The 23,816-nt window shown below is 32.8% G+C and overlaps 1 protein-coding gene across 3 annotated transcripts in view; it reads left to right on the top strand.

Annotated features, from left to right (window-relative positions):
• Positions 1–23,816, top strand: part of Rock1 (Rho associated coiled-coil containing protein kinase 1) — a 148,596-nt gene that overhangs the window by 113,372 nt on the left and 11,408 nt on the right. For all 3 annotated transcript variants that reach the window (XR_013342362.1, XM_077792264.1, XM_077792263.1), the window contains exons 20-27: positions 862–1,046; positions 3,067–3,136; positions 5,997–6,091; positions 12,747–12,912; positions 13,983–14,076; positions 14,328–14,416; positions 18,355–18,543; positions 19,503–19,662. Coding sequence is in view for 2 of the 3 variants with exons in the window: in XM_077792264.1 (XP_077648390.1) it covers positions 862–1,046; positions 3,067–3,136; positions 5,997–6,091; positions 12,747–12,912; positions 13,983–14,076; positions 14,328–14,416; positions 18,355–18,543; positions 19,503–19,662 (1,048 nt within the window). In the remaining variant the exon portion in view is untranslated. The remainder of the gene's footprint in view (positions 1–861; positions 1,047–3,066; positions 3,137–5,996; positions 6,092–12,746; positions 12,913–13,982; positions 14,077–14,327; positions 14,417–18,354; positions 18,544–19,502; positions 19,663–23,816) is intronic.

The raw sequence follows: 23,816 nt of genomic DNA on the forward strand, positions 1-23,816 counted from the left end.
GGGGTTACTGAGGTAAATAAGGTAGGTGTGATCTTTTGAGACTTTATTACAGAGAGGGAAATGTGGAATATTAAAATTACAAGCATGCCAGGTGGTTAAAAAAAAGAAAGTATAGAATGCTGTAGTATGTAACTAATCACAGCTGAGAGTTAAGGAAGGGCTTGCTAAGGGTGTGACACTTAAGAGCTGAGGAATAAATAAATTTTTAGTAATTAGTTTGGATGTGCTCTAGTTTATAACCCTTCAAAGAAGAAGACAGAAGGAATAGCATGTGTAAGAATTATGAGATGAAGAGTTTACTGCATTTGAGGATCTGAATAATATGATAACATTGAAGAGAATGACCAGTGATAGGATTAGAGAAGAGTGGATCATGAAAGCACTGTAAACCACCATAAGAATTTTTTATTTATTGGTCCCATCACCTAGTATTTTATAAATATTGGTAACAAATATTTATAAATTAAATATTGAATTTGTTTTGTAAGCTTTGGAAGGTTGTATACTAGAGCATTTATGAATAAACAGTAAATTTTAAATACCCTTTTGGACTGCCCCCCCAAAAAATGTGGCTTTTATGATCACTTTGTATTCCAAAATGTTGATGTTAGTTAAGGTAGAAAGAAACTAGATTTTTTTTTTTTTTTTTTTACAAAACTTGAAATTTGGGAATTGATTTGACTTATTAGTAAATATCCAATAATAAACATAAAGAAAAATGGAGACTTATTAGAATACTAATATTCTTTATTAGAATAAAGAATTGTTATATTTTTGAGGTTTGATTAGTATTCTTTCAAATAATTCCAAATAAATTATTGTAAAGAAATTTAAGATGTTAATTATTTTTCTCACCCTTAGGTTAAGAATCTAAGCCTGCAATTGGAGCAAGAATCCAATAAGCGACTGTTGTTACAAAATGAATTGAAGACTCAAGCATTTGAGGCAGATAATTTAAAAGGTTTAGAAAAGCAGATGAAACAAGAAATAAATACTTTATTGGAAGCAAAGAGATTATTAGAATTTGAGTTAGCTCAGCTTACAAAGTAAGTATTGAAAATACCATTGTGTTTTCTTTTTTGTGTTCAGTGTTGGTTTATGTGTTTGATTATTTTTTGTGTATTCAGATTATGTACCCAGAGTTTCTGAAAAGAAGTCAGGAAAAGCCCTTAGAAATTGAGGAAATTGCTTGCAAGGGAATTTAGGCTTTGGAATGAAGACTTACTAAATTAAAAATATAGGTATTTAAAAATAGGCTTCAAACTTATATAGTCTGTTTATGATGGATAAAACACAATTTTCTCATGTTTTTTGTATCCATAAAGGTCATCACATGTCTTCAGACTAGTTATAAAAATCAGGGATAATTTTCTGTTTTTTTGTTTTGTGCATTGTAGTTGTACATGATGGTGAGATTTGTTATTACATATTTACATGTGCATACAATATAATTTGGCCAGTATCACTTCCCAGCATTTCCCCCGCTCCTCATAAATTTCTTTTTATTAATGAGATGATCAAGGTTTCTTCATTTTGGAGTCTAGAATTAGACATGAGTCTCTGAGGGTTTTATTTTTCTGATTTATTTATTTATTTGTTTCTGTTGGTGCATCTTAGAGTGCAAGATGTCTTTTTTCTTCTTGTATTACTCTTAAGAAATGATGTACATGCTTACTTGAAATGGAGTGTCCATGTTGCTTTGAATTTATGAAGACATGCTTCAAAAGTTTAATATCAAATATGATATGATTTATGCCAAGTCATGCATTTTATTTTGTTTTATAATATTTTCACTTGCCAGTTTTATTTGCAATTCAGTGTTCCGTGGATAAAGTTGTCAGTTTTTCTTAAGTTGGATTTAAGCAGGACACAGGTGTGAATGCCTGTAATCTTAGCTACTCAGGAGGCTAAGGCAGGGAATGGGAGTGCTGGGAATGTAGCTGAGTGATGGTGCGCTTGCTTAGCGGACATCAGCCCCTGGGTTCAATCCCTAGTACAAAAAGAAAGAAAAGTAAAGTTAGATTTATGTTGGTAAAATTCTTTACACCTTTTAGAGCCATGATTTTCACCCATTAATGTGAATTATATTTTTCTTCTTCCCAAGTAACTCTCAACACAGCATTGAATGGACATTATAACACACTTTTCATCAACTACATGCCTTGTTAGGTACAAAAATACAAAGTTATTACTAATATTCAAATTTAGCAGTTACAGATAAAGTTATTAACCTTTGAAAATCTGTCTTTGAGGTGCATTGGTTCCATTTGAGTCTTTTCCTATCAGTTGTGCTTATGTGTGTACTCTGTACATGTTTTGCCTGTGTTTCTCCTTTCTCAGTTTGCTACTCTTATTTTCCTTTTCTAATTATTAATTTCCACTACTCCCTTCTTGTGCTTAATTAGCCATGCTATATAATAGTGAATAATTGCTTATTAAATATTCCTGCCTAGTTTTGTTTACTTGTTACCTCAGGCATTTAAAATGTATCCCTCTCATTGCTTTTCTCTATAAAAATTGACAAAAAAATAATTTTATTTTTGGTTTGAATAGATGCACAATTAATGTCTCCTGAAAGTGACCCTAATTAGAAAAGGAATCCCTCTCCTTTGCATAGCATCATTTCAAAAAGAGCAAGATAGAACCGGACAATGTGACTGACAAAATGAATTAGTAAAATAATGCTATATAGGGGCTGGGGATGTGGCTCAAGCGGTAGTGCGCTCGCCTGGCATGCGTGCGGCCCAGGTTCGATCCTCAGCACCACATACAAAGATGTTGTGTCCACCAAAAACTAAAAAATAAATATTTAAAAATTCTCTCTCTCTCTCTCTCTCTCTCTCTCTCCCTCTCCCCCCCCTCCCCCCTCCCCCCCTCCCTCCCTCCCTCCCTCTTTCCCTCCCTCTCTTTTTAAAAATAAATAATAATGCTGTATAATGAAGTATATTTTTAAAAAAGGTTATTGTAGGGAATCTTTTTAATTTTAGCAACTTTAATAAACTAAGATTAATTTAAAGTCTAGTAGAAATAGAAGCATTGGTTTACTGTTTCTCCTTTTATCTGCAGACAGTATAGAGGAAATGAAGGACAAATGCGGGAGCTACAAGATCAGCTTGAAGCTGAACAATATTTCTCGGTAAGTGAGAATCATTTTTAACTTGTGGACTGTTTCAAGACCTTACTTAAAACAAGGCATTTAGATCTTTTTTACATACTGATTCTTTTTCAAATACTGTGAAGTTTTCTCCCTTTTCATCCCTATGTCTACATTTCATATCTGAATCTGAGTTCATGGTCTTAAAGAAATGACCATTTTTGTGTAAACATTTCCAGAATTGCCATCAAATTAGAGATATAAATAAGACTGTTAAAGGTTCTGCTTTCATATCAGCAAACCATTTATAGTATATAGCTCACTTTTACATATCAACGTGGCCTTTGAGTTGTAGATAGAATTAATGTTTAAGAGCATTTTTTTTCTGTTTTAGCTAGGTGTACACATTAAGTGAATTGGTTTGGCTTTTTCCTCTGTATTTACTATTCTACCTCTTAATTTGCTGTAGGCAAAGTTATTTTTACTGCTGTAATGAACATTTATAGCTGATGCTTTGAGGCTTTATTAAAACCTCTCTGTTTTGTTTTGGTTGCCAACCTTCTGCTTTGCCATTTCATTTCATCTTAAATAGTTATCAGCTTGTACTGTTAGTATTACCCTGGCAGCCACCTGATCTACAAGTCAAAGTCAGTTTGATGAAATTCATGGAATTCAGATTACATTAGTGAACATACCCTAGAAACCAAGTGTGAATGATATTGGAAGTAAAATCTGAACAGGGCTGGGGTTGTGGCTCATCGGTAGAGCTCTTGCCTATCACGTGCAAGGCCCTGGGTTCGACCCTCGGCACCACATAAAAATAAATAAATAAAGGTATTTTGTCCAACTACAATTAAAATATATATTATTTAAATCTGAACACCATTAGACCTCTATATAGTTTCTACATAATTTAGAGCTTCATGATACATTGATTCTATATACTGTTTATCTTCTAATAAACACTATGACTTTCTATTTTTTGTTTTATTTTTCTTGGCTTAAGAAGCCATCATAAGAATGCTTTTCAATTAAAAAAATAATAATAATCAATATTGTTAAAATCTTTCCCCGGGTTTAGGTTAATCTTAATTATTCAAGTATGTGCTACCAACTTCTGCATAGTGGTCTGTAGCATCCTCCATTCTTCATCTGCCTGCTTCCACAGAATATTCATGCAGTGCCTCCAGATTTTAGATGGATATCAAATGACTTGTGGTAGTTTCTGTGGATTCTTGATTTTGCCTCTACAAAATAATAATAAAACCTGACCCCATGTCTTAGTTCCAGTTTATTCCATTGATTGTGAGGATTCCATTAGGTAGCATTCAATTAATAAGCTATAATGAACCAAATTTAAAATTTAACTTTAATCTGGACTTTAAAATTGAATTGTTTTTCATTTTATCCCTTAACTGATCCCTCATATAATTTCATTATTTAAAATGAGAAAAGAGATGAGAATCTAGTTCCTACAGGCAAATGAATTAATTTTAAAAAGTATAAACACTTAAACTACAGTAAGCCCTCTCTTTTTTCTTTATTTGCATTACAATACAAATTATTTTTTCCTCGAGAAGTGCTATTTCTAGAGAAGTAATTGACGTATGCAGCATAAAAGTTGTCCTCTGTCGCTACACTCTGGTCCTTAATATTCTTTTTCCTTATCCCATCTTTTAAGATAAAATGGGTGGGGTTTGTTTTTTTTAAAAAAAAAAAAAAAAAGAAAGAAATAGACATCAGAACTAGTTTTCTGTTACTTCAGCACCACATCTGGGTCTGATCTGTTCAGCATTTGTTGATGGAGTTGGCAAAAGCCTAATGAATTTTTTGAGAACTATTGTACTACTGTAAGTATATGTTCTTAGGTTGATATTTCTGTCTCTCAGCCACCCTTTCCATCCACCTCAGCCAAAAAGAGAAGTACTTTTTGTAATATTATTCAGTTCAAGAATTGAACTTTATATGAGTAGTACTTGGCTAGATTTTTGAAAAATATTTTCTCAAATAAATACAATTTGTGTGTTATTAAGTATAATTTCTATATAATAGATATGTACAGGGTTAAGAAGTTTGACAGATACGTACACTCATGTAACTGCCGTCACAACATGTACAACATTTTCTTCACCACAGAAAATTTCTTTGTGGCCCCTTTCTTCCTACCCAACTCCATCTGCTGGCAACTACTGACTTGCTTTCTGTCACTACTGATTATTTTCACCTATTATAGGATTTCATATATGTGAAATCAAACAGTATGTGTATTCTTTAATGCCTGGTTGCTTTCACTCAACACATTTTTTAGATTTATCGTGTTGTATGTATCAGTTCATTTCTTCTTATTGCTGAGTAGTATGAATACATCATAAGTTTTTTAACAAGTGGATTAATGAATATCTGAATTGCTTCTGGTTTGGAGCTACTGTGAATAAATATCACTTTAATGGAAAGTTATGTACAAGACTGTGTACATGACTGCATTTGTCATGGGTAAATACTTGGGAGTAGAATTGTTGGACATATGTTTCTTGTTTATAAGAAACTGCTGAACTGCTGCCCAGCACAAACCTTTATTTCTTTCTTTTTGTTTGCTAATTTCAGTAATTTTTTATTTATTTTGCATAACTTTGAAATACTAATATTGATACTGGCATTTTTTGATGTATTCAGAGTTCCTCAAGCAAAATGTACAAATATTTAATATGTAACAAGTAAAAAAAATCAAATATATTCTAAAACAAGTAAAACATAAGTTTTAAGAAGTATGAATATTAAACATATATATATTTTCTGGGCTGAGTTTATTTTTATTTATTTATTTTATTTATTTATTTTTGCATTACGATTTTTAATACACCTTTATACCACAAACCTTCATTTATTATCACTTGTTTTGCAGACACTTTATAAAACCCAGGTAAAGGAACTTAAAGAAGAAATTGAAGAAAAAAACAGAGAAAATTTAAAGAAGATACAAGAACTACAAAATGAAAAGTATGTCCATTTTGCTTTAGAATAAGAATCAGTACTACAACAAAGTATTCTTAAATTTAATCTTAAAGATATTGTTTTAGTCAGCTTTTTTGTTGCCTTGACCAAAAGATCTGACAACAACAATTTCAAATGAGGAAAATTTTATTTGGGGCTCATGGTTTCGGAGGTCTCGGTGCATAGACAGCTGGCTCCATTGCTCTGAGCCCAAGTTGAGGCAGCATGTCACAGTGGAAGGTGTGACAGAGGAAAGCAGAGACTCCACTCACCATGGATAAAATATATACCCCAAAGGCACACCCACAGTGACCCACCTTCTCCAGGCACACCCTACCTGCCTACAGTCACTACCCAGTTAATCCCTATCAGAGGATTAATGTACTGATTATGTTAAGGCTTTTGTAACCCAAGCCTTTCACATATAAGCTCTTTTTTGCATTGTCTCACACATGAGCTTTTGGGGGACACTTTGTCTAAACTATAACATACGTTGAGTAGGTGTACCATTATTTTGATGGGAGTGGTATAACACATTTTACTTGGATAATTGAGAACAAATTAGTCTATGCTGAAATTTACTTTTACAGTGAAGAAGCAGTGTAATAAATTAATAATGTAGTGGTTGCACAGAAATTCACTGTTTTAGACTGTGACAAGAAGTTGTTTTCAAGGGTCTGTCAATCTTTAGATGTTTATTTATGTATAGGTAACTCATTCTCTATATGCAGTCATTATTTTATGTTAGGTGAAGGTTTTTGTTTTCTTAGTATTATGATTCAGGTTAATTTCCATTACATGTACACTTTAGAAGAGGAAATCATGGACTCCAGATCAAGGCCCTGGGTTCAATATCTTAGCAGCACTAAATAAACAAGTAAACCTTTTAAATCTATTTAAGGATAACAACCTCATTTTAGAATTGAACTGAGAGGCCCCAAAAGAGAGTGACTCATTCAGCTGGGTCTCTTACATAGTTAGAGAGTGTCAGAATGGACTCTGAAACTAGTTATCTGATATTATTATATTGTTTCATTTAACCTCCTTTGAAAAAAACTAAAAATTTTTAAGTAGATCTTTTGGCATGTAGTATTTCCCTTAGTTGTGATTTTGCTGATTCTGTTTCCATGATTAGTTGAACCATTACCTCCTTTGTGTTTCTCACAAATCAGTTGTTAAATCTAGAGCTGCTCTGTCTTGTATGGTAACCACTAGCCACATGTAGTCATTTAAATTTAAATTCATTTATATGAAATTAAAACTTTAGTTCCTTAGATGTACTTCCTATGTTTCATAGATACTCAATAGTCACATTAATGCAGATTTAGAATATTTATACCATCTGAAACAGGAATTTGACACCCCTGATCTCGAGGATTAATAGGTTTAAATCTGACTTTTAGAAGGGAGAAGTCTACTTTATATGAAACCTTGCAGTGCCTTATTGTCTCTTTGTATTGTTAGCAACCATGGATATTCAATGTTAGATCCTTATCACCTTAGGGAAGTGGAGATGTTCTACTTTTATACTCTTCATTTGTTTTAAGATATGTAAGTTTTTTTGATGCTAGGGATTAAGCCCAGGGTGTAATGCATTCTGAGCACATGCTGTACCACTGAGCTACACACCTGACCTCAGAACATATTTTTTATTTTAAATTCATTTTTAACAATTTTATAAAATAAACTTGGATGAGACTTTTTACTATTTAGCCTTGTTGACTTAATATCATAATGCCTTGGTAGTAATTACATTTCTTTTATGATTAAGTGGCCTTATTTTAGTTATTAAAATATTTGAAACACAAAATCAACAATGATTTATTACTGAGCTGTTGATCATCATAAAATTGAGCATCACGTTAAGTGTCAACATATTAATTTGGCAGCCAAGTGTTAGAGTTAATAATTATAGTCTGATTTAGAAAGCTTCCTTTCCTGGGCAATCCAACAGTAGCTCCGTTGTAGAGTCTAATTTGTTAACTGCCATTTGTAATGTGCAGTCCAAGGTGAGTGCATTCACTGTGAAAAGAGTCTCTAATTCCCTATGAACTATTTTGTTTCATAGGGTTAATATATTTGCCCTTGTTTTATCTATTTAAGACAAATGTATTGATTATCCCTATTGCTATGCACTGTACTTTGTGCCAACAATATAATTATTAGTAAGTTATGGTTATTTAAGTGCTTAAGAATTGATAGAGGAAACAGATCTAATTAAGGTAAGGCAAAGTGCTTTTGAAACACATTGAAGGGGGGATATATCTCTTCTTAACCATGTGGGATTCAGAGAACATTTCCCAAAAGAGTTAAGAACTAAGTAAAAAACAGAATTTAGCCAGGGAGTGAGGTAAGGGAAAAGGGGGACCGTATAGGTAGAAACCAGGCTAATTTGAGTTGAGGAACAGTACATAGTTTAGTTTGTGACAGAAAGGATAAGAGAGATAAATCTGAGTCAGATTATAAATGGCCTTGTGTGTCAAGCTAAGAAGTTTAAAACATTGAAAAGTGAAGAGTTTTATTTTTCTCTGTTTTATATCCCCAACACAACACCTAGATCAGGGTCTTGCAAAGAATTAAGTGTTCACAGTATGGCATAGTGGTGCCCTCCTGTGGTACCAGCTACTCAGGAGGCAGAGGCAAGAGGATCACTTGAACCCAGGAGTTTGAGAACAGCCTGGATAAACATAGTGAGACCCTCTCCTACCTCAAAAAATTTTTCATAAATATAAAATGAATAAATGAAAATTCTAAGCCAAGAACTGACAAGTATTTTAGAAAGTTCACTCTGATTAAAGAGTGGAGAAGAGATTGGGGTAGAGCAAAACAGTGTGGATAAAGGGAATCAATTATACAACCACTGGAATAATCTAGATATGAAATCATAGTGGAAATTGGCAGTAGGAAGAGAGAAAAGCATATGGAAAGAAATGGGAAGTAGAAGTAGGATTTGGAGATTTAGAGAGATGATAGGAGTAAAGTTTAGGAAAAATTTCAGGCCAACTCTTCAAGTTTGTTACTAGAACAGTTGAATTGATAGTAATTCCTGAATTAGAAGAATGTCGAGTTTGGGAGTTGAGGGATTATTTTAATGTCAGGTTTGTAGACTTTGAGGTGCTTTGGGATATCCAAATAGAAATGAAAACCTGGGCTTTTGGGCTTATTGCTGTAGAATTCAGAGGAAAGATAGGGACTTAAGGCTGATTTGATAAATTGCATATGAAGTCACTAAGATGATTGAGAATTATTAATGTGATGGTGTATCTCACAATTTATAAACTCATGAACCTTGAAACCATACGTGTACCTGAACTGAAGTTAGCTAAATACATATATATTCATTGTGTGAGTTGTGAGAATTATAAGAAACTTTAGAGACAGGGTCTCACTGAGTTGATTAGCTCCTTGCCATTGCTGAGCTGGCTTTGAACTCTAGATCTTCCTGTCTCAGCTTCCTGAGCCACTGGGATTACAGCCGTGCACCTCCATGCCTGGCTACAAGATCTTCTGATTTTTCAAGAGAAGCCAGGAATCTAGATTTTTATGTTAAATAGTGACCTAGATTATTTTAATTGTGTGTGTGTGTGTGAGTAAGAGTGTGTATGCATGTGCATGTATACACAGGGATGCATGTTTGCCTGGAGGGGAAAAAAGAATAAACACTTTTGTGGACACTTATTCCTTCCAAATTATAACCCCAAGTATAGGATCAGAAGACACAGGGTTAAGGAAGAACTTCTTGATCTTGTACTTTTCAGAATGAACAGAGGTAGAAAAAGTAAATAATACACGAGAAAGTCAGAGGCGGGTAGTACAAAAGCTAAGGGAATTGAATATTTTAAGAAAGAGAAAATGGTTTAAATGCCAGCTATTCAAAAGGTCAAGGAATAAATAAATAGTCCATTATATTTGTACCAAGATTGATTGTTAACTTGATGAGACCAATTACTAAATTGTGATGAGAATAAGACTCAAGTCAAAGAATGCATGGAAAGGGTAGAAATAGAGATAGAGTATATACAACACTCACGTTGATTTTCTTAGTATTCAACAAACCTGTCATTCTGGACTTGTTCTTCCCCCTGCCCAGAACATTTTCCTCTAAATGACCACATGGCTTGCCATTTAACCCTCTTCAGTTTAGGTCTAAACATCATCTCAAAGAGACCTTCCCTGATTACGCTTTCCGAAATTCCAGTCATCCCATGCAATCCCATTTCCTTGCTGCTCAATTCATGTGTCATTTCCTATTTTATTTTTCTTTGTAGCACTTATCTCCCTCATATATTATGGTTTTGCTTAATTACTTTTCTCATTTGTTGTTTTTCTTTCCACTAAAACTTCAGCCTCATACCTATGCAACAGAGCTTTTTTCTTAGTTCTGATTCATTTGTATAGGCCCAGCACCTACAAATGTACCTGCAACATTACAGTATTCAGTAAATCATTTTTAAAAAATTCAGTGCTGGTGGCTGGGGTTGTGGCTCAGCAGTAGAGTGCTCGCCTAGCACATACAAGACCCTGGGTTCGATCCTCAGCACCACATAAAAATAAATAAATAAACAATAAATAAATAAACAGGTTTTATGTCCAACTATAACTAAAAAATAAAATTAAAAAAATAAATTCAGTGTTGGGCATGTAGGTCCATGGTAGAGAGCTTGCCTAGTAAGTGCAAGCCCCTATATTTAATCCCCAGTACCATTTAAGGGGGGAAAAAGAAACATTCAAGAGATGTGACTGTTAAGACAAAATGTAGCAGTAGCTGGAGGAGAATGGGAGAATGTGAAGGGAAGCCCCCCCTTTTTTAAAGGTAGCATTAATTTGAGCATATGTAAATGGAGTATGGGAAAAGTTGCACATGCATTCATTCAAATAAATAAAATATCTGAGTACTTTCCATGGGCCAGAGAATTTTCCAGGCATTATAATCAAGAAGAATGGAATTATTGATAATTTAAGTTCTTTGAGAAGACAGGAGAATAAAGGTAAAAATGACTTTAAATATTAATAAAGATAGGTCCTTCACCATTAAGAGTTACAAAGAAGTCTTGGTGTATATAGATGAAGATAATTTTACCCTGAACCATTTCATTCTTTGCTGTGCAATTTCATGATCAAGTATAGAAATATATTTTAGGATAAAAACATTTTTTGGCATTTTGAAGTATAACTTAGATATTTCTTATCTGAATTTAATGCAAAGCAATAACCCCAGATAAGAATATCATGTACCTGAAGCAATGTTTTCTTCTTCTAATGTACTCACTCTTCTTTAACTAGTATTTTGTATCTTCTCCTCAAATGCAACTTCTCATCCTCAGTTAATGACCTTATTTCCTAGAAGTGAGGAGAAAACATCTGTTCCCTCCTACCACCATAGCATTACAAATAAACTTTTTACTTGTTTTACTTGTTATTCCCTCTGCCTGAAGTACTGTATTCCCAAATAACCTGCATTGCTTATTCATGTCTCTTCTCTAATGTCATCTTAACGGAGCGGTCTTCTCAATTACTTGTATGATAAAATTGTGATCACATTCACAACTTTTTCCACATTTTATCTTCTTTTATTCCCTATGATATACTACATATTACTTGTTCATTTTTTAAATTGTATGACTCCACTAATATATGCTCCCTGAAAGCAGGAATTTTATTAGTACTATATGCCTTAATTCACAGAACAGTATTTGGCACATAGTAAACATTCAGATAAATAGTTGTTGGGTAAATGAATGAATATTTTTTTCTGTATATGTGAATACTATATGTCTCCCTCCTTAGTTTTAAGGCAGAAAAATTGATTTCTAATATTAGTTAACTTATTAGAAAAGTTGCCTTGTTAGAAAATAAAGGTACAGAATCATTTGTTCAGAAAACATTTATTGAGTCCCTATGGTATACAAGGAGGATATAATGGTAAACAAGGTAATTTATCCCAGAGAGTTTCTTTGGGAAGAACAAGCTAAAAGATTTTAAAGTGTAATTTCCAAAAAAGCATTTCCAAATGTTTCGTAGTGGATCACAAATCTATGTCTTTATAATCTCCTTGAATTGCATTTAAGAGATGTCATGAATAATTTAATTTAGCCCTTCCATTTTATAGAGTTGATAAATTGAGCTCCAGGAAGTATAGGGAACTCTCCCAATTAGTGATAAGGATAAAGATCCAGGTCTGGCATCCTAATTTGCCAGCCAGTGAATTGTCCATGTGCTTTACTATCTTCTATTTCAAATCCACAATAAATTCCTATTCAAAAATAGATGGGCCAGGTGTGGTAGCACATGCCTGTAATCCCAGCTACAGGGAGCAGGGGTTGCTGAGGTAGGAGGATTGTGAGTTCAAGCCAGCCTCAGTAAAGTGAGGTGCTAAGCAGCAACTCAATCTCTAAATAAAATAAAATACAAAAAAAAAATAGGGCTGGGATGTGGCTCAGTGGTCAGTGCCCCTGAGTTCAGCCCCTAGTACAAAAAAAAAAAAAAGTAGATAGCTTGAGAGGTTAAATTCATTACTTCTATAGAACATTTGCAGCAGATTTAAAAGTTTACTTTAATCAATAAAATCTTTAGTTCTTTTTTATCATTTAAAGATATTTGTGTTTTTAAACGTGTGATTAAGTTGGGAGAATTATCCATTTTTCTTAAAAATTTGTTGCAGAGAAACCCTTTCTACTCAGTTGGATCTAGCAGAAACAAAAGCTGAGTCTGAGCAATTGGCTCGAGGACTTCTGGAAGAACAGTATTTTGAATTGACCCAAGAAAGCAAGAAAGCTGCTTCAAGAAATAGACAAGAGATCACAGATAAAGATCACGCTGTTAGTCGGGTAAGTGTGATAGATAAAGTATTTGTAGATTAAAATTGATGTAAATCAAAATAGGTTACATATAAAGCATTAAAGGAAATGTGTGTGTATGCATAGTTACATTTTATACATAGTGATTATTCTATACTCATGTATTAGATTATTCAATCCAAAACAGTACTGGGCTTTTTTTTTTCCTAACTATAAAACTTTGAAGTTCAGAGTTCTTTGAAGTTCAGAGAAATCAAGTTGGGATGAAAAATTCTTTGTGGATACTATATGAATCCATTATAAGAAAGTCAGTATTATAATTACCTATTCCTGAGTTTTATATATAGTCTTTATAGAATCATGGGACTAAAGTAGGAGTTAAAAAGATTTTTCTTGTTTTGAAGTCGTCTACATGTGCTCTGGTTTAAGCAGTCCTGGATTCAAATCCTGACTTTACCCCCAAGAAGTTATATGATCTTGCAAAGTTGCTTTAATTTCTCTAAGCTTTAGTTTCCTTATGTATAAAACAGAAATAATACCCATTCTATATGATTTTTATGAGGATTAAATGAATGATCAATAAATACATTACTTAAATAATCAATCAATATTTATTGTCATTTTCATCATCATTATTCAGATGAAGAAACTGAGGTCCAGAAGGCCAATTACTTACCCAAGATCACATAGTAGATTAATGGTAGAGCTCGAGCTGTACACAGATTTCCTGATTTCCAGTCTAGTTCTCTTTCTATTATGCTTTTTTCCTTTTATTTCTATATATGCATATGCTGAAATAATTTTTGGAAACTAATACCTAGAATTTATTTATGTCCACATATCTTAAACTGGAAACTAGGTATTTTCTGTAGTTTGTGGTGTCTGACATGTCCTCATCTATGGAAAATGTAAAATATTATCTTTAAGGTTTTAGCTTTAAATATAAGAGGAGCAAAGAGTCTGAGCAGTTGACTCGAGGACTTCTGTAAGAACAGTATTTTGATTGACCCAAGAAAGCAAGAAAGCTGCTTCAGGAAATAGACAAGAGATCACAGATAAAGATCACACTGTTAGCTTAAATCTTTGTATGCTTTGTTTAGCTTGAAGAAACGAACAGCATGTTAACCAAAGATATTGAATTATTAAGAAAAGAAAATGAAGAGCTAACTGATAAAATGAGGAAGGCAGAGGAAGGTATGTAGGGTTATTTTTTTAATCATAATATTAAATTCAGTGACTACCTGTTTATGTTATCTGTTTGGTTTTTGAAATATGTTTTCATATATTAAATAACTTTGATAGCCCTAAGAATTCTCTTAATGAATTTATAGGAAATTATCATATAATGCATAGTAATTTGAATAATTGAGGACAATGTTAATTTGAAATGCAGAAATTAAATTATTTAATGCTATACAATAACATTTTGTATAATTTGCTGGCAGAATATAAATTGAAGAAGGAGGAGGAGATCAATAATCTTAAGGCTACTTTTGAAAAGAATATCAATACAGAACGAACCCTTAAAACACAGGTATACATGTTTTCGACCTTTTCTATGGGTTTGTATTTGAGTATCATATTATGGGGAAGTTAATAATTACTCCTTATACGCTTTTTCTTAAAACTACAGTAATAAGTTTCAAGTTTTTCATTTGAAAAATAATGTAATTCACTTCCAACTAAATGACCTATTTGGGAAATAGAACTTTAATTTTAAAAGCTAGTTTGTCTAGCAGTTTGTTTAGTTAGAATGTGTTTAAACTGTATTGAAGACCTGTGGTTAATAATAGGAAAACATGAAGAGAAGACACAGTATTGAAAACAAGAGAGAAGATGTGGGAATAAAAAATAAACTGTAGGGGTGCATGTATAATTTTGCTTTGAATTTAATGATGCCTCTAGATAAGATTTTTGTCCATTAAAACTACATCTTATGGCTGGGGTTGTGGCTTAGAGGTAGAGCGCTCACCTAGCATTGCCCGAGGCACTGAGTTCCATCCTCATCACCACATAAAAATAAAAATATAAGATTGTGTCCACCTATAACTAAAAAATAAAGATTTTTTTAAAAACCACATCTTATTATTTTATAGTTATCCAATAATTCAAATTCTTCATAACCTATTAAGTATTTCATTTGATTTTTATAATTAAATTTTTTTCTCCTTTTAATTAAATGATCATAGAGTCCCCTTAACACTAATATGCTATCTCTCTCTTCAGTGCTTCATGTTGCAACTAAAGGAATGTTTCAGAAATGCATTTAATAGATTTTGAAAATCCTTCACTGCAAATTTCATACCAATTCTTACCTTTATACCACAACAAAAATCATGAAGGAGGGGGCTGGGGCTGGGGCTCAGTGGTAGAGTGCTCGCTTAGCACATGTGTGGCCCTGGGTTCGATCCTCAGCACCACATATAAATAAATAAAAATAAACATTTTAAAAAATGGAAATCTGAAACTAGATAGAATTTTTTTAAATTCACAAAAAAAGTCAGAAGGAAAAGATTAACATTTATGTAAAATTTCAAGTGTCTGTGGAGCTCAGTTATCTTTTTGACAGAGTTAAACAAGACATAACTCCTCAGTTGTCAAGAACGTAGGGAAAATTCATTCATATACTATTTGAGGAATTAAAATATAAGAATAATTTAATAGACTAAAGCATTATTATGCATAAATCTTTCACCCAGTGTTTCACATTTAAGAATTTATTCTACTTAAATGCTTAAAAGAAATAAATTTTTAAACTATTTTTAGACCTGGGTGTGGTGGCACAGCCCTGTAATCCCAGCGGCTCAAGAGACTCAGGAAGGAGGATTGTGAGTTCAAAGCCAGCATCAGCAAACCTGAAGCACTAAGCAACCCAAATGAGACCCTGTCTCTAAATAAAATACAAAAAAAAAAAAGGACTGGGGATGTGGCTCAGTGAGTTCAATCCTTGGTGGCCCTCCCGCCCCCTGCAGAAAAATTTAGTTGTAGATGGACACAATATCTTTATTTATTTATTTATTTTTGTGGTGCTGAGTATTGAACCCAATGCCTTGTGCTTGGCAAGCACTCTACCACTGAGCTATCACCCCAGCCCTAAAAGAAATACATTTTAAAAATGCTTAAAAGAAATAAATAAAAAACTAATTAATGCTTTTTTTTTTTTTTTTGGTATTGGAAATGAATCCAAGTGCACTTTAACCACTAAACCTCATCCCAGACTTTTTTGAGTGTGTTTAGACATAGTCTCACTGAGTTACTTAGGGCCTCAATAAGTTGCTGAGGCTGCCTTTGAACTCTCAATCTTCCTGCCTCAGCCTCCCACCCCACTGCTATTACAGGCATGCGCCACCACACTGTATCATTTTTTAATAGTGAAAATATAAAAATAACACAACATGCATTCAATGTAGTATTGATAAATCATGAAATATTCATACAATAGAATGAGAGAGCCATTAAAAATGAAAGAATGGATCTTGATAGTACCTGAGGCTAAAGCAAAAGGCCTTCAAGTTTGAGGCCAGCCTGGGCAACTTACCAAAGTCCTGTCTCAAAATAAGAAATTTTAGCAAAGGGACTGGGGATGTAGCTCAGTAGTAGAGTTTTTTCACGTAGAGTATATGAGGCTCTTCCTGAAGTAGATTTGTGTGAAATAGTATGAGAAAATAGTATTTTCCATGATATAGGATATAGCATTAAACTTAAATTGTGTTGTAGCACAAAATGTGTAATGTGATTTCAGTTTTTAAATTTAAATATGTAGTTTGTTTTTATATTTAGGAAGCATAGAAGATGATATACTTCTAGCAAATTGAAAGGAAAGCAAAGGAAACTTTGTTGATCATTGAGGGATGTGGTATTACACAGGTTTTTAACTTTCTTAATATGTTTCTGTATTTGATTTTTTTGATAAATACATATTGCATATTATGAGTTCCATGAAGTAAGCTTTTGCTGCATTAAGTTACTCAGGAGCTCCTCATATCTAATCTAAAGAAATTATGGTACATAGCACTCTTTTTTTTTTCCTTCCCATTTTTATTTGTTTGTTTGTTTGTTTATTTATTTGCAGTTGTGGATGGACAGAATATCTTTATTTTATTTGTTTATTTTTTATGTGGTGCTGAGGATTGAACCCAGTGCCTCAAGCATGGTAGGCAAGTGTTCTGCCTCTGACCTACAGCCCCAGCCCCATAGCATTCTTTTCTTACTGGAAAAATATTTTTTAAACAGTATTGCAGAACAAATATACCATGCATAACATGTTTTATAGTTTATGTAACTAATTTTACTATCTCAATTTGAATGTACTTTTTTTCTTTCTTGCAAAAGGAATTAACCTGAACTATGTTTACATGACTTTTTACTTTGAAAAGAGCCTTATGATAACTACCTAGTCAGATGCCTTTTCCCTGTTTTCCTACTTGTCCAAAGGGGGGAAAAATTATCTTGGGCCTTTTTGCCTATGTATTGTTTCCTGTGCTTAGCACCATCTCTGGCTTTTCTCCTTTATATCATTTCCCCTTTACTTATTCAACTCCCATTTTCTTTAAGAAACATGTACAGCTGGGATTGTGGCTCAGCAGTAGAGTGCTTGCCTAGCACATGTGAGGCCCTAGGTTCGATCCTCAGTACCACATAAAAATAACTAAAAAATAAAGGTGTTGTGTCCAACTACAACTAAAAAATAAATATTAAAAAAAGAAGAAGAAGAAATATATGTAGGGCTGGGGCTGTAGCTCAGTGGCAGAGTGCTTGCCTGGCATGTATGAGGCACTGGGTTCAATCCTTAGCACTGCATAAAAATAAACAAATAAAATAAAGGCATGCTGTCCATACACAAAAAAATAAGGAAAGAAGGCTGGGGTTGTGGCTCAGTGGTAGAGTGCTCGCCTAGCATGTGTGAGGCCCTGGGTTTGATCCTCAGCACCACCTAAAAATAAATAAATAAAGTAAAGGTATTGTGTATAAATAAAAAATAAACATTTAAAAAAAAAAGAAACATGTGGACACATTTGTAGGTATTCCAGGAAGCATCCTGACTTCTCCAAGTCTCAGTTGGATACTGTTCCCATAGTACCCTTGCATGCCTCTTTGTTCTCATTTATTCTGTGACTATTGCTTATATGTCTAGCTCTTCCTCCAGACTAGGATGCCTTTGGTATATAATTGTATTCCTATATTTATTTCTAGTGTCTAAAAAAGTGCCTGCAACATAATAAGTAGTGCATAATTATTGAACAATGAATTGATTTTTGCAAGACTATCTGGTTCTTACGTTGGAATAGTGAGATAAGTCATTATTAGTGGTTTGTGCTACCAGTTACCATATTCCAGGGTTCATTAGGTTGTTCTAATTTTCAGACCCACAAAAAAGTCTGCTTCCTGATTAAAAAAAAACAAACACATATTTTAGTGGAGATTTAAATTGAATGACTATAATATAGATCCTTATTAATAATATTTTAATAGGCTGTTAACAAGTTGGCAGAAATAATGAATCGCAAAGATTTTAAAATTGATAGAAAGAAAGCTAATACTCAAGATTTGAGAAAGAAAGAGAAGGAAAATCGGAAGCTACAACTGGAACTCAACCAAGAAAGAGAGAAATTCAACCAAATGGTAGTGAAACATCAGAAGGAACTGAATGACATGCAAGCGGTAAGGTTTGTGTGCGTACAAACAGGCACATGTAGGATTATTTTCATAAATTGTTATTACTGTACATATTTGTTACCTATCTTGTTGGATTTTCTTATATAAAAAAGTCCATATGTTAATATATACTTTCACAGTTTTATCATTATTACTTTAATATAAATATTCATCTTGAAAAGCTAGAAAGCTGCCATATGGTTGTTAGTTAACTGTACCTTTTTTATCAATTAACAGCTGCTTTGTTTAAGAGGGCCTACTTTAAGAGATACAGTCAAGGGTTTTCTTTCTTTGGTTTCAGACTGAAATTGGAATATGGCTGTTATAATATTGATTATAGTTGGGGTAGAGGTTTTGAAGTATTATAGCTTTTTTTCTAGTCAAGACTTACTTTTCTGAAATCTAAATATCAAGTTTAACTTTTTTATACTTCTGGCATGTTAATAACATAAAATTATGAACATGATCTCTGATAAAAAACATAGACTAAGATCTAAACTGACTCCATCATTTATGGTTCAACCATCTGGAGAAGTTTTCTGTTCATTTTAAACTAAAATGTATGGAGCCAGAAAAGCATTTCCTAATGCTTTAACATATTTTATTCCTTATGTTAAAAAAAAAAAAACTTCAGAAATTCTTCTAAAAGCAAGGAGAAAAGCAGCTTATCCTAGTGTTGCTTTACTGAGAAAAGCATCAAAATATATGGTAGTAGCCATATTCAGTGACATGCTCAGAAGGCTGCGACAGAAGGGTCTTTTGAGCTTAGAAGTTAAGGGCCAGCCTGGGTAACATACGTAACAAGACCCTGTCTCAAAAAGAATAAAATAAAATTTGTAGTAGTAAATATTCATGGTTTATAGTATGTTTTCATATTAGCAATTTAGATTACTTTTATTTATAATTAATTCTTAATGATGGAAATTACTTGACCTTGATATTATCTTGATATTTTTCAAAAATAGCAATTGGTAGAAGAATGTACACATAGGAATGAACTTCAGATGCAGTTGGCTAGCAAAGAGAGTGATATTGAACAATTACGAGCTAAACTTTTGGATCTTTCGGATTCTACTAGTGTTGCTAGTTTTCCTAGTGCTGATGAAACTGATGGAAACCTTCCAGGTAAGAATAATTCTGTTATGCCATTCAGGTTTTTTTTTTTTTTTTATCACTTTAGGTTTAACATAGAATTTTTTTTTAACCCATTTGGTTTTCTATCTCATTTTGTCCATGGATTTTTAAGAAGAAATTATTTCTGATAGCTAAGACCTATGCTAATTATATACTAGGTGCATTTTATAAAATACAGTCATAAGCAGTCTTAGGCTTAAAAAATTTTAGCTCTACCTGAGTAGAAACCTAAAAATTATACTTTTCCGACTAGCAGCTATTTGATGTTTTATATATTCTTGTGCTAAAACTAAGAACTGTACTTCATAATAAAAACCATAACTGCTATATATAGAAACCTACATAATGTAGTAGTATTAAACTTAAATATGACTTTGTTGAATTTTAAATTTGGAGAAATACATAAGAGGGATAGTAAAATGCAGTAAGGGATAGGGAACCAAATAAGGCAGAAGCGAGTGGCTAAGATTTCAAACTTTTTTGTCTTCTTTTTTTCCCCAATGACATCCAATTAAAAAGTAAACACAACTTCATTATTGGCTTAATTATAGTAGAAATGAAGGGAATGGGTTGTAAATATTAAAACATTTACGTGTGTGTGTGTGTGGTGTATATGCATGTGCACAAGTTCAGGGTTTTAAAAATTTGCTTTACCTAAACTTGAAAATAGACTTTAATTAGTGTATTTCCTGAGTGATTCATAAATAAGATGATTTTATAAAACAGCATAAATTATTATCAGGGTTCTATTGATAATACATTGCTTGTTTTTGAAAATTTCATAGAAGAAATTTGATGGACTGTTTAGAAAATTTTACTATTTTTCTTGATCCAGAAATTGGAACTCCAACTGGAAAGCTGAATTCAATTCCTACTTGCATATCATGTGATCCCTGCCCCATTCTTTGCTGGTTTTACTAGCCCAAAGTCTGATATCTGGGAAAGGAAGAGCAGGGGAAGAATATTTCCTGTTCTAATGGTCAAGGAATTCCTTCTGTTTTCCACTTTTTGCCTATCTGAAATCACCTACCTCTTGAGAAACACATTATAGGAAGATCACTTTAGGTTTAATAAGTACCTCCAGCTTCAGCTTTTTAAATATATTTCTAAAGTTAGTTTTAATCATCAGTAAAAACATGACTTTTAGAGGTTTTTGGCTACATTGTTTTAATTTTTGACCTGAAATTATAGTTTAATTCCCTCTTTGTTAACCCCAAGATATTTTGGGGCAAAAGGGATTCTTAACTCTATTCAATGTCAGTTAAAAATATTGACTAGAACTTTTTCTCTTTTTTTAATATTTATTTTTTAGATGTAGATGGACACAACACAATGCCTTTATTTTTATGTGTTGCTGAGGATCGAACCTGGGTCCCACCCATGCTACTTGAGTGCTCTACCACTGAGCCACAATCCCAGCCCCAGAACTTTTTCTTTATTCCTACCCATTTCTCTCTAACCTGGTTAATATTTTGTGTGTACCTGAGTTTTCTCTGTCTTAGGTTAGTAGGTTAGACATTTCATTAGACAAATTGAATTGAAAGATGTATTGATGGGACCTCCAAAGAAGGTGATGAGTTTTATTCTCCATTCTGGCATATTGAGAAGGCTAAATTCAAAGGCAGATTTGGGCTAGGAATCCATATAGATTTCAGAATCCAAATTAATTTAGGAGTCAGTTAGCAAAGAGAATTTAAATATTTCTACTGTCTTTATTCTGTTTATTACTTAGAATATTAATGTATTTTCAGGGATTTTGTTTTCAAGTTTTTTAATTCCAGACAAAAGTACTGCTAGCATTTCTCCTTTGTTATAAAACAAGCCAGTTAGGTAATTCTTTCCCCTTCACTGTGGTGGTTTTGTTTTGTTTTGTTTTTTTAAGTTGTAGTTGGACATAATACTTTATTTATTTTTGTGTGGTGCTGAGGATCAAACTTAGCACCTCACACATGCTAGGTGAGTGCTCTACCACTGAGTCACAACCCCAGCGCTTTCCCTATCACTGTGTTCTTAATGTTGAAACTTTACAAAGATCTGACAGTCTTGAACCTCAGCTTTCATATTAGAAGTAGAAATGAATGACTTGACTTTTTGAGTAGTTTGGTAAATAAACTAATACTATGTCTTTTATGATTTCTCTAAGATTTAATATTCAATATAAAGAATCTAATTTAATTATCTTCTACATCTAGGAATCAGCCTCTTGTAGATTTGCTCAGTGGGCATCTTGACACTAACTACATTAAATCTCTCCTTGGGCTGGGATATAACTCAGTTGGTAGAGTGCTTGCCTTACATGGACAAAGTCATGGATTCAATCCCTAGCACCCCACCAAAAAAAAAAAAAAAAAAAAAAAATCTAAGTTTCTCAATTCCAAAAAATCATAGGGGAAAAAATAGTATGCCTTCTCTGACTTATAACTGAAGATACTTACATTCTCTTAATTCTTTTATGTCTCATCCTCCTCTTGATTCTGTGGCAGGTTGTGACGTAGCACACTGTATAAATGTAAAGATTACCCATAAAGTTATAGTTAGCCTTTTGCCTAAATGACAAAAATTTTTATGTGATAACAGTCTCTACTTTCTCCTCTTTTCTCTTTCCTTCTTTTGGAACCATTGACCTAGTTACCTAAAGAAAAGGTAGTAGATGAAATACAAAAACACTTGGCATCAGTACACCATTAATATTTATTATCTCTTAGGAATTATCTGCATCATTCTCTTTTTAATACATCTTGATCTCAGTCTTTGGAACCTTAGATTGGTGAATTGCTTGGTGTGCTTCCAAGTATTTGAATATATGAAAGTCTCTGTCTTTACCCTATCAGGAATTTGGAGATAATCAGTGCATCTGAATTCTTGAACATTGGTTATTTTCATTTTCTTTTTTATATTACTTTTGTATATAATTAAAATATTTTAGAATGTTTCTCTGCCTCTCTTTTTTAAATATTATGTGGTTTATCCCAGTAATCACTTTGGTAGTCTTCAGAGGTTAGCTTTGATGTTTAAATTGACTATATTATATATTGATTTGCATATAATTAAGATCTCTTATTTGAATAAAATAATCAATTGCTGATTTTGCAATAATAAATATCTAATTTTTTGTAAATTAAAATTGTTCTACAAATACACTGTATAAAACCTGGAGCCAGGTTGTTTTGTACTTCTGTAGCAAAATGTTGATGCTAATCTACACTTAAAAGTTCTCAGTGTTGGGCTGGGAATGTAGCTCAGTGGTAGAGTGGCATGTACAAGGCCCTGGGCTGCATCCATAGCACTGCAATAAAAAGAATAAGTTCTCAGCATGAGTTTCTTTCACTTATCTGGAGAAACAAAATTCTATGTTTGTTATGTGAAAGATAGAGTTTATAACATTTTACCTTCAGATTGCCACTTAGGTTATACTGAGTCTTGATGTAGAGGAGGTCTTTATATATAAAAACTAGTAAATATGTTAATCTTCATCTAAGGAGTAAGAAAGGAAACAAGAAAAGCTAGTATGTATCACTGAGCTTAGTTCAATTCCTGACCCACACCTTAATCCAGAAGAGCATAAATGTTTTGGGCATTGATTTTCTTAGAGAAGTTTTTGCAGGAGGTGGAATATTTAGGAATACACAATTTTGTATAAAGGTCAAAATTTATGGGCCTTTATTTTCAGTAAAGAATAACGTGTTAATCAGCTTTATTTGTATCATCAAATATTAACACTACTTTTCATTCAACTACTGTGCTACTGTTCAACTTAATGTTTTCCAAACCGTACTTTAAGACCAAAACTGCAATTTTTGTACTATTAGTGGAAAAACTTCCTAGCAACAATTTTTTTCCTTTTGTAAGGTAAAGTATTTATAAATGATCAATATATGACCAGCAGCCTTCTATACTTTATTTAATATAAAACTGCCTGTTTGGTTGTTAAATTGTAACCAGTATTTACGGAGCATGTCTTTAATTGCTAATTTAGATAAAAATCAGAATAGCAATATAATCAACAAATTTGTCAAGCACCTTCTTTGTGTGTTAGGGATCCTAAAACATAAAACAAGTTTTAGGATCCCTGCTCTTACAAAACTTACGAAGGAATTACACAAGGAAACAAAATAATTATTGATAAATAGAAGAAATTTAAGAAA

This window comes from Urocitellus parryii, chromosome 13 (genome assembly GCF_045843805.1).
Source record: "Urocitellus parryii isolate mUroPar1 chromosome 13, mUroPar1.hap1, whole genome shotgun sequence".
NCBI classification, from domain to species: domain Eukaryota; kingdom Metazoa; phylum Chordata; class Mammalia; order Rodentia; family Sciuridae; genus Urocitellus; species Urocitellus parryii.